Below are 12,050 nucleotides of genomic sequence, written 5' to 3'. Positions count from 1 at the left end.
TACTATAACTGGTAATGTGACACTCCATGTGAGATGCCTTGGTGGGCTATGGGCATCTTTACCTCCCCAGCCCACCTCCTCCCCTCCTCAGCGTGTTTTTCCCCCTTCCTGCTTGCCTTGACCCTTGTATCTCTTTGTTGGCTCCTTCCTAGCGTCTTCTCTTTTTTTACCCTTTTCTTATGTAGTTCTCTTCACATTTCTGTCCTCTTGCAAGTCTAGGCTGAATACAAGGAGATCTAAATTCTGGCATAGCGTTTTTTCATCATCTTTTCCTCAGCATACTATACATCATTAGCTCACCTGCTAAGATGACTGTCATTTTGCTTGTTAGACATGATATATGCTTGGCTTCACGTACCACAACATTTCTAAACCATCATGTATGTGCAACTTGATTTTGAAATATATTTTTTTAAACGTTTGGAAACCCCAAAAACATAAAAAAAAATAAAAAAAACGGTTAGGCTATCCATTGGCATAGTGTTATGCTTCTCTAGTAAGAATTGGGCTAATCACAGCAAAATTCAGTTTGCAGGATTTTACTACTTTGTAACCTACTTCTATTATGTAATGTACCAAACTATGAATGGCAAATGCAACTTTGTGAACATTTTGGCCTGATATGTCAACGCGACTCAGGCTTGTAATTCTGGTTGGCAAAACCAGATGTTATCCCTCAAGACCCTTGTTTATGAAAAGCACAGTGCATATTCTGTGCTTGTTCTTACAGTACAGGTTAGATAATGAATGTGCGCAGTCGCTGTTCAGGTATTCAGACAGCTGCGAATGCGTGTCCCATTCACAAAGCGCTGCGCGACTCGCGCATGCGCAGTAGGAAACGGGCAGTGAAGCCGTAAGGTTCCACTGCCTGTTTCCCTTAGAAGGAATGGCGGCACCGGGACCCGAGAGCTGAGGGACGGGTCGGCCGACATCGCGGGCGCCCTGGACAGGTAAGTGTGCTTATTAAGTCAGCAGCTGCAGTGTTTGCAGCTGCTGACTTTTATTTATTTTTTTAAACGGCCCTCCTCTTTAAAAAGTATATAAGTATATCAAACTAATTCATTTTTTATCTGTAAGATCTGTTTTTTAGTTTGTGATTGAATGATGGTGTAATGCATTGTTTTTTTTTCCAGCAAGTTGAAGTTGATGGTCAGCAATGTATGCTCGAAATTTTAGACACTGCAGGAACGGTATGTTTGACTTTATACATGTTTTGGATGTTCGGATTATGAGTTTATACTATTGAACAGTAGTAGTGTTGTCTGCTACAATGATTTCCTGCTTCCATGGGGATCAGTCAGGTATAGCGCACGCATACTTAGATTGGTCCAAGCTGAACCAACGTAACTATGCAAAAATATCAATACCTGGCATTCAGGCTTTAAAAATAAATACCATTTCATTTTCCATTCAATTTGAAACGCTGTTGGTGTTTTAAGAATAATTTTGCAAAAGCATGCCCATTCCACAATGTGCAGGATTGGCAATATTACGAACAATGTTGATTTAGCAGGCAATTTGTGTAGAAAGGTAGTGTCGATTATGACAGCGGGCAAAATGTGTACGAGAGGAATGCAGAGACTAAGACGGCAAGTAATATCTGCAGGAGATCATTTGTGGAGGGTGTAAAAATGGGTAGTACTCTATGTACAGAAAGAGGAATGTTGATGAATTTGATAAGATATATTTTAGAAAGGCATGTGCAGGCTACGACAACATGAAGTATGTGCTGGAGATTGACAGCAGGAAGTATGTACAGAAAAGGTGTGGTGGGTATCCCAGCAGGAAGTATGTGCTGGAGAGGAGTGGTAGAGATTGGCAGGAAGTATCGTCAGAAAAGGGAGTGTGGCGGATATAACGGCATAAAATACATGCTGCAGATTGACAGAAGGAAATATGTACAGTAAAGGAGTGTAGCAGGTATAACAGGGCAGTTTGCTGAGGAAAGGAATGAGGCATGTATCACTGTGCTTAGTATGTGCAAGAGAGGAGTGTGTGGGGTTATGACAGTTGCCAGTATGTGCAGGAGATGCATCTGAGAGTTTGGCAGTTTGTGCAGGAAAGGAGTGGCATAGGTTATGACACACGTGTGGTTGGTGGGGAGGTGTTGTCAAAATTGGTAATGGTTTACGTGTAAAGAAAGATCAAAAGAGCGCTAGCTGGACGGTTAAGTGAAATGTGAACTAAATTAAGAAAAATAACTCAATTAAATTAATAAGGGAATAATTACATAATTGAATTAAAACATCTAAAATATGATCAAATGTTTACAATAAAATGTGCACAATAAACGCATTCCCAATCAATACAATGTGTAATAAATTATCATTGATCATAATTCAAAGTTCATCATTTCTGTGTGTGACCACTCTGAAATTAATTCTCCAACACTGTGATCCTAAAAAGTGCTCCACCCAAGGTGAGAAATTAATTGTGCTCACCAGATGTATCGGACCAACAAGTGACCATCAAACGTGGGTAATAGAAATGCCGCTTCAATCAATTTCATAGATGAATCTCCACCATATTCACCATCCACCTCTGCTCCTCATATGGTTAATGGATGGATACGGCCACGATCAGATCACCATAAAGCATGAGTGTGTAAATCATAACTCTCCAGTGGGATACCCCACTTCCTGATGAGGCACGCACAGCGTGAAATGCATAGAGGAGAGGCTTGAGACACATACACAGGAGCCCTTGACTGCCGCCGGTTTGTTGGAACGCATGCCGCTAGTCAGACATCGGTGCAGGGTCGTTTTTTCACACCTCCAGAGCTGCTGTGTCAAATTTCATCCTATTGTACACATGTAAGTGCAGCCTTTTTTATATAATAAAAACCTATACTACGCTATACCTGCCTTCTGTGGCACCTTTGGTGGAGCTAAGTTCACAGAGCCTTTTTGATGGGAGAAGTTGACTGATTATTGTGGATGATATATCAAATTGGAGAGTTTTGATTTACACATTTATGCTTGATGGTGATCTGATTGTGGCCATGTCTATCCATATACCATATGAGGAGAAGAGGTGAATGGTGAATATGGTGGAGAGTTATCTATGAATTGATGCAGCATTTCTATTACCCACATTTGGTCACTTTTTGGCTGGGTACATCTGGTGAGCGCAACTCATTTCTCACTTCGGGTGGAACACACTTGTTTTGGAGCATTGGAGCACTTTTTTTTAGGATCACAGTGTTGGAGAATTCATTTCAGAGTGATCACACACAAAAGTTCATAATTTCTATTGATAATTTATTACACATTGGAAATTTTGTTTTATTGTATACATTTGATCATATATTAGATGTTTTAATTCATTAAATTGTGTAAATATTCACTTATTTTTTTCATTTCTTATTTCAGTAGTTTATGTAACATTTCTATTTTTATTTATTTTTTCAGTAGTTTTTTGCCATGATGTACTGTCAAATCTCAATCTCTGTCGATGCTTAATTGATAACTTTGTATGTTTATCGTGGACACAAATGGAGTTTTAAAAGAATGGCTTTAGAATACTTTACCTAGTTAATTCTGTGAATGCCTTAATGACCCGTATTTGTATTTTTTTTAATGCAGGAGCAATTCACAGCGATGCGGGATCTTTATATGAAAAATGGACAGGGCTTTGCTTTAGTATACTCCATAACTGCACAGTCTACATTTAATGATTTACAGGACCTTAGAGAACAGATCCTACGAGTCAAAGACACTGATGATGTAAGCAACTTTTTGCAACATTAAAGAGGAAAGCGTTCTTTTTCTTTTATAAATTGCTCCATCTTTCATCTTTCTGTTACTTATGTTCTCCCTTGGCTTGAGGTTAGTGTCATGTTTAACAAAGTTGGGCGGCTTCTACTGGTTTACAGGGTCATTCCAGCAAAAAAAAAATGTATTTCAGTTTTTGTAGATGTAGAGTAATCACTCGACCAATGTTACTATTCTCCAGGGATATCTCTGCTTGAGTTTTCTTTTTTGACTAATTTGTGGATACACAACTCTTCCTGTTGGGTTTATAATTTATTTTATATTTTGAGCAATGCAAACAGATTAGCTGCAACACACAAAATTAGCAAAAAATACCCAAACTTCCCAGGTGGACCGAATTTATTTCTATCTTTTGGAGAAGCCAAACTGTATATTAACCAGGGGGTGACTCAGTCTGCTGACCTCCATCTGTAACTCTAAATTTGGGCTCACTGCCATTACCTACACGGGTGATGGACCTGTGACATTTTGGTGCTTTGCTGAGTGTGCACTTAATAAACTTCTGAAAAGAATTTTCAACTAAGAAAGGGACGAGCCCTGTGTAATTACCATTTGGTCACTTGAGGGTTCATTTACTAAAACTGGAGCGTGCAAAATCTAGTGCAGCTCTGCAGAGAAAACAATCAGACCTATCAAACAAGTTGAAATTAGAAGCTGATTGACTACCATACATCAATACTACAAATGTGTGTGTTTGTACCCATAGTAAGTCCCAGAAACAATAGTGGGCATTTTTCTTTTTTCTATCCTACCTAAACCACACTGAGGTTGATTTAGCTATTTTTTTTATTTTTTACACATTTTTGTTTACATTTTTCTCCCCTGACAAGAAGAGAAAGTTGCAATGTATCTTTCTATCTATTCAGAGGAGAAAACAAAACACATAGGCTGGCTGCACAGTGACTGATCAGAGGCTATTGCAACAATCAAGGTGATCGGGAACTCAGCTGTGAGAGCCCAGTCTCTGCTGGGAGCACAGGTACATATATATGTGGCTTTACGGAAGAAGACCCACTTCAGTGAGGCAACATATGTGTCATACAAGCTCATCGTATAATTTGTGAGAAAAGCCTACAGGAATTTATCCAATTACTGAAAGTTACTTTCTTTGGGATTTAATCATTTTTGATATTTACCATTCTGGTGGTGTCTCTTAGATGGCTTGCCTTGTTCCAAGGTGTGGTGAACCATGGTGCTACTATTTTCTATTAGATACACTCCTATGTAAGGTTAATTAGTAGTAACCCGGTATACATGTCTGCCAGACCAGTGAGAAGCACCTGTAGAAAGCCATACTGTAGTTCAAATAAATTACAGTTGAGGGAATGAGAACTGCAGTTTTATTGGCATTATTATTTTCCTTTTTGCTATGAATAGCTTCCTTTTGTCATTTCTCTAGAATGGGAAACATGAAAGTTGTGATGTAGTCTGTTTAAATTCATCTTCAGTGTTTTACAGCCAGGAGTATTGCTTGCGACCCGTTGGCAAGAAATTGGCTTGTCTGATCAGTCTGAATTCATCACTGCCCCTTTTTTTCTGTAATAAAGCAAATCTCATTTCCCTTTTTAGATTTGCATTTTTGCTTTGTAAATTATGCTCTTGTACATCAGTTTTTTTTTTTTTGTTTTTTTTATTGCAGTGGATGAAAGGGATGCAACTGTCTATAAGCCCACAAGGGAACAAAACTTCTTTCCACATTATTTCTTCTAGTCGCTTATTGTGGGAAATTTTTGGGGGATTTTTCTGTTTTTTTTTTTTTTTTTTTTTTTTTAGTTAAAATTTATTTTTTGTTAACCACTACAGATCCGCGCTATTGCCAAATGACGGCATTAGCGCGGACCTACATTTCCGGGACTACGTCTATTGACGTGGTCCCGGTTACGAGCGGCCTGCGCGCCCCCTGAGGGGCGCGCGCGGCGCGCTCTGTGATCGGCGAGTCCGTGAGACTCGCCTGATCACCGATCCGTGTAAGGGGTCGATCCCGACCCCCCTTATCACGTGATCAGCTGTCAGCCAATGACAGCTGATCATGTGATAGAACGGAGCCGGTAATCGGCTATTATTCCTCCTCGCGCTGTCAGAGAAAAAAAAAGCCGATCGCCGGCGGCCGTGATCGGGACATCAGTCCCGATCACGGCCATCAATACAAGGGACCACCTGCCACCTGCCTGTGCCCACCTGCCTCCCGCAGTGCCATCCTGAAATAAAATAAAAGCAAAAGTGCCCCCGTCAGTGCCCATAGTGCCCACAGTGCCACCCACAGTGCCACCCCACAGTGCCACCCAATCTGCCTCAAAGGTGCTGCACCCCAGTGCCGCCCATCAGTGCCGCCCATCAGTGCCCAGCAGTGCCGCCCAGCAGTGCCGCCCATCTGTGCCCAGCAGTGCCGCCCATCTGTGCCCAGCAGTGCCACCTATCAGAGCCACCTATCAGTGCCACCTATCAGTGCCCATCAGTCCCATCTATCAGTGCCCATCAGTCCCATCTATCAGTGCCCATCAGTCCCATCTATCTGTGGTACCTATCAGTGCCCATCCGTGCCACCCATCCGTGCCATCTTATCTGTGCCCATCTTTGCCCATCAGTGCCGCCTTATCTGTGCCTATTAGTGCCGCCTTAACTATGCCTATCAGTGCCCACCGGTGCAGCCTATCAGTGCCCACCAATGCAGCCCATCAGTGCCCACCAATGCAGCCCATCAGTGCCCACCAATGCAGCCTATCAGTGCCGCCTAATCAGCGCACTTCAATGAAGGAGAAAAATGACCCGTTTGCAAAATTTTATAACAAACTATTAAAACATGATTTTTTTTTTTTTTTTTTGCATCTTTTTTTGTTTGTTTAGCAAAAAATAAAACTCCGAGCTGTAACTAAATACCACCAAAAGAAAGCTCTATTTGTGGGAAAAAAATGATAAAAATTTCATTTGGGTACAGTGTTGTATGCCCGCGCAATTGTCATTCAAAGTGTATCAGCGCTGAAAGCTGAAAATTGGTCTGGGACTGAGGGGGGTTTGAGTGCCCAGTAAGCAAGTGGTTAAAATTGTAGTATTTTTGTACTGAATGGTTTAATGGCTTGTTCACGCAAAATGTCTAACTCTTCACAAACACTCCTATAGTGTTAGTTTGGGCGTTAAACTCACATTTCTCTTACATTCACCAACTGACACAGCTCCTTTCTCCTTCCACCAGTGGGTTGTTACGCCATCTTCAGGAGAGTACTAGGCAGAACATGTTAATATGTTAGAACAAAACTAGAACATTCTAGTTCCGCCCAAGGGGCGGTCCCTTAGGTAACCACCCCCCTGCCTGCTCCTGCAGCCTCAGTTTTTTTTCTGCCTAGTGAAGGAGACGGTCTGTGGATTTGTTTCTGCAAAAGTTTGCCTTTTGTGCAAGATTAGGATCCTGTGATCTGCTATCAACAGCTTGCTGGGTGACAGCCTGGCCAGCAAGCGTGTGCAGACCAGAGCTCTGCGCTGGATCGGCCATGACATGCCCCCAGCTCCAAGAGCGGCCGCTGGGGGTAATGCCCCGGGGCACACATATGACCGGGCTACTGATGTCTGCGTCAGTGTGCCAGGCCAGCAGCCACCCCGTACTGATCGGAGAGTGGGTCTGTGATGGAATGTCTCCCAGCTCTTCAGGACTGGTAAGTACAGCTCCCCCTGCCTCGGTGGGGCTGAGCAGCTGGGTATTCCCTGGGAGGTAGATTTAGGAGTCCCTCACCTCCCTCTCTTCTCTCCCTGTCTTTATCTTCCTTCCCTCCCCTTACCTGTAGGGGATGCTGCATGGGCTGCTGAGCGGTGTGTGTGCCACAGTCAGGGGCCCCCTGGGGGGGCTCTCACCTGGGGTGGGGACTGCGCTGGGTTGCTCTCTCCCCTGGGTGTCTGGAGGCTGTGTCTGCTGATCGCTGTAGCGCTGTTTACCGCTATTTCTCTGCCTGTTTTTTCACTGTCCTAAATTGCATACAGTGTTCGGCCATTTTTGGTGTGACCAGGGAGCAGCATGCTCTCTCCATTTTACTGTAGTCCGGTGGCCATTTTCCCTGTGATTATGTTCTTTATACTGGAAGCTTGGTGGCCATTTTGTTGAAGCCTGAACACATTTTTCAGCTTCAGTGCTATACAGGGGAGCTCAGCACAGCGAGATTTTGTCTTATGCATCTGAGAGCTGACACAGGCACACCTATCTGGATGGCACACAACTCGGTCAGGGTGGGGAGTCCTGCGGTGGGGGCCCCTCATTTAGGATGGTGGGACCATCACTGTCCTAAGTCCCCAACAGGTGGCAGACAGGGTAGGGTCAGCATGGCTTCAGAAACTGGTGTTTCTTCCCCCGAAATCCAGGCAATTGCAACCGGTTCGCCTGTAGACAGTGCAGTGCCTCTGGATGCTTTTCGGTGGTCCTTAATACATTCGTTACCAAGATGGAGGTAGTGCGTGGGCGCAAAGGTTGTTAAAAAAAAAAAAAATGGCCCAGGTGAGCCAGTTAGTCAGGGACTCCCTGCTCTGGTGGCTGAGGTCCGGGAAGTCGTTTCTACCTCTACATTGGACAGTGATCACAACGGACGCCAGCCTAACCAGCTGGGCTGGAGTAATGGGAGTTCATTCGATCCAGGGCCTCTGGTCGGAGGAGGAATCCGACTTGCCGATCAATGTACTCCAGCTTAGATCGATCAGGCTATGCTCCACATGGTCGATAAGACTTCGAGGGCTTCCGATCGGGATCCAGTCAGACAACGACGCAGCGGTGGCATGTCAATCATCAAGGAGGAACAAGAAGCTCGGCCACCGCACGGGAGGTCGCACACATCCTTCAGTTGGCAGTGCAACATGTACCGGCCCTGTCAGTCAGTCATTTACATCCCGGGAGTGGCGAACTGGCAGGTGGACTACCTAAGTCGCCAGATGCTGAACCCAGGAGAATGGGCGTTGCATCCGGAGGTGTTAAGGCTACTGTGCCTGCGATGGGGCACACCAGACGTGGCTCTTCTGGCCTCCCATCTCAATCGGAAGGTGTTGAGATTCATGTCCAGGACAAGAAATCCTTGGGCAGACGCACTGGGGGCTCTGTGGAATCAGTACCAGCTGATTTATGCCTTTCCTCCGCTAAAACTGTTGCGTCTGCTCCGCAGAGTGGAGGCCGAGGGGATTCCAGTTATACTGATTGCCCCAGATTGGCCCCAGTGTCCCCGGTATGCAGACCTAATGTGCCTGGTGGCGGATGCCGCATGGCGACTGCCGTTACGAGAGCACCTGCTGTCTTGAGGTCCGATTCTCCATCCTGCTTTATCATCGCTGGTTTCAACAGCATGGCTATTGAGAGTCAGGTATTGAGGAACCGGGGTCTTTCAGACTCTGTGATTCCAACTATGCTGAGAGCACGGAAATCTTCTTCTCGGAAGATATATTATCGTACCTGAAAAGCCTACATCTCCATGTGAGGAGAAAGATTGGCGTCCAGGCTCCTTTTCTATATCTAGAATCCTGCTGTTTCTACATCAAGGAGTAGATCAGAAATTGGCTTTGAGCACCATTAAAGGACAAATTTCAGCCTTGGCTGTCCTTTTTTTTTTTTTTTTTTTTTTTTTTTTTTCAGTGACCCCTGGCGTCTCACTCTGTAGTGAGCACTTTTGTTCAAGGGGTGCGACATGTAGTTCCTCCAGTGCATCCACCATTACCCCTGTGGGATCTGAACATGGTGTTATCGGCGCTTCAGAAACCGCCATTTGAAAATATCAGAGAGATCCCTCTGACTCTCAGAAAGTGGTCTTTCTAGTGGCTATTACATCGGCCAGGAGGGTTTCGGAACTGGCGTCATTTTCTTGCAAGTTGCCCTATCTGGTTATCCGCAAGGATAAGGTGCTGTTGCGTCCGCAACCTTCTTTTCTGCCGAAGTTGTTTTCGGTGTTCCTTATCAATGAAGACATTGTATTACCATCTCTGTGTCCTAAACCGACACAGCCTAAGGAGGTGGCCCTCCATTTGCTGGACGTGGTCTGGGCTCTGAGGGTGTATTTGTCTGCTGTGGCTCCCGTTCGGAAGTCGGACTCCTTGTTTGTTTCAGTGGCTGGTCCAAAAAAAGGCACGGTGGTCTCGTCAGATGGATTGTATTACAGGCCTACAACTTAAAGGGGCAGATGTCCCCCTTTCCGATCACGGCCCACTCCACCAGAGCAATTGGAGCCTCCTTGGGCCTTCCGACATCAAGCGTCTGTCTCTCAAGTGTGTAAAGCGGCGACTTGGTGGTCTGTTCACACCCTTACAAAATTCTACAAGGTAGATGTCGGTGCATCGACTGATGCCGGTTTTTGCCGCAAAGTTTTGCAGGCAGCAGTGTAATTGCAATTTTTTCCAGTTTTTTTTTTTTGGGGAAAAAAAACAGTGCTGTTGCATTAATGTTACATTAATGCACTGTTGCATTTGTTACCGCAAGGTTTGATGCGGTTTGTAGGTAGCGACTCCCAGATTGAGGAGTACGTTTTTTTTTTGTGGGTATAAAAGTTCATTGTTATTCCCACACTGTTTTTTGTGGGTGAAATTTTATACTGGTTCCCACATGCCTCTGTGGGTGAAGTTTTTATACTGTTTTCTCACCCCTCGTTTTGGCACTGCTTGGGGACGTCTCAATGGTATAAGAAAGGAGATGGTATAAGAAAGGAGCTGTATCAGTTGGTGAACGTAAGAGAAAATAGGATTTTTTTTTACTCGCCGTAAAATCCTTTTCTCTGTAGTTCAGACTGACACAGCACCCTCCCCTCTATTTTTTACGTTATATTGCTTGTTGACGTACTGAGGCTGCAGGAACAGGCTGGGGGTTGTTACCTAAGGAACCGCCCCTTGGGCGGAACTAGAAAGTCCTAGTTTTGTTAAAGCATATTAACATGTTCTGCCTAGTACTCTCCTGAAGGTGGCGTAACAACCTGATGATATAGGAAAGGAGCTGTGTCAGTCAGTGAACTACGGAGAAAAGGATTTTACGGCGAGTACAAAAACTCCTATTTTTACAAGCGTTAATGACGAGTTAAAACCAGTTGAACTTTAAGGCACGTTAAAACCACTTCACAAATGCCTATTTTTAAATGTGAAGTCACATTACAGGAAATTAAACTGATTTTAATGCCCCGCAAAAGCAAATGCCTGTCAGAGCGTTTGCAAAGCATTATCATAGACTTGCATGGGAGGCAATGAAAGTGTGAACAGTACTGCCTGCTGTCCATTATTATATTGTTTGCATAAATGTTAGAGGGGCATTTTTAAAGACCCTCAAACGCCTGTTTTTAATGACTTCTTTTAATGCCAATGTGAACTTTTCAGGGAACAGGACTGCATAGAAGCTTGTGTTAAGAATGGAAGCTTAATTTCATAATACTGTATATAGATAAATAACTACTGGTGTAAAGCATACCTCCAGGGGAATTCGGGGATAATTTATGTAAAGTCTTTTTTTATTTTAGGATGCACAGTTTCAAAGAAAAAATACACGATGCAAAAAACTTTCAGCAGGAAGCAGACAAATTTTTATGCATCTTTGGAGCGGGCAGGCTGGTTGTACTGAACTTGATCCATGTATAAACTTTAGTACAACCAGCCTATCAGTTTTTTTTTTTTTTTTTTTTTGCCCAATCGCTGCCGGGGTCTATAGCCTGGCAGCAGTGATCATTTTATTTTACAGGTGGGGAAGGCTTCTTGCACTCCACACAACACAATAGCAGGGCAGGCGGGATTCCCCTATCAACACTGACTGTGTTAATTTGATGGGGGAATGGAGCAATTTATTTTCCTTCATCCCGTGGTTGATAGAAACAAAATGGCATACTGAATGTCCTGCCTTACACAAAAGAGCCAGAGCTGCTGAATAACTATTGGACTGAAAAGCTTCATGTCCTACAACTGGTCTCAGCAGGTATTGAGCAAGGTATTGATTTCCCTGTCTGGAATAACTAGAGAAATCAACATATCTCTATATAAATTATGTTTGAATAACTATTATTGTGCAGGATTTAGATAGCACCAATAATTTGTGCAGTGCTTTGCGAAAAAAGGAGACTATACAAAAAAACTTTCAATTAAACGATGTAGTAATAAATCGAAACTTGCCAAATATAGTACAGTTATTCACTACTGTATGCAGGTATGAAAAAATTCTGTAACTTAAGAATGCTTTCAGAAATAGAAGTATTAATAGTTAATTTTTAACAAATTAACATAATGGAAAGTGAATGAACATAAAAGAAATTCAAACCTAATCATTTGTTGCTACCATTATTAGTCTGCATC

The 12,050-nt window shown here is 43.5% G+C and overlaps 1 protein-coding gene across 1 annotated transcript in view; it reads left to right on the top strand.

Annotated features, from left to right (window-relative positions):
- RAP1B (RAP1B, member of RAS oncogene family) overlaps positions 1-12,050 on the top strand; it is a 115,109-nt gene that overhangs the window by 89,918 nt on the left and 13,141 nt on the right. The window contains exons 4-5 of the mRNA XM_077469214.1: positions 1,134-1,190; positions 3,585-3,725. Coding sequence (XP_077325340.1) covers positions 1,134-1,190; positions 3,585-3,725 — 198 coding nt within the window. The remainder of the gene's footprint in view (positions 1-1,133; positions 1,191-3,584; positions 3,726-12,050) is intronic.

The sequence above is a fragment of the Lithobates pipiens genome, unplaced genomic scaffold (assembly GCF_037356315.1).
Source record: "Lithobates pipiens isolate NorthernLeopardFrog02 unplaced genomic scaffold, aLitPip1_a1.2 Scaffold_8, whole genome shotgun sequence".
Lineage (NCBI taxonomy): Eukaryota > Metazoa > Chordata > Amphibia > Anura > Ranidae > Lithobates > Lithobates pipiens.
The sequence above is the reverse complement of the archived record's forward strand: the minus strand, read 5'-3'. Positions and strand labels throughout refer to the sequence as shown.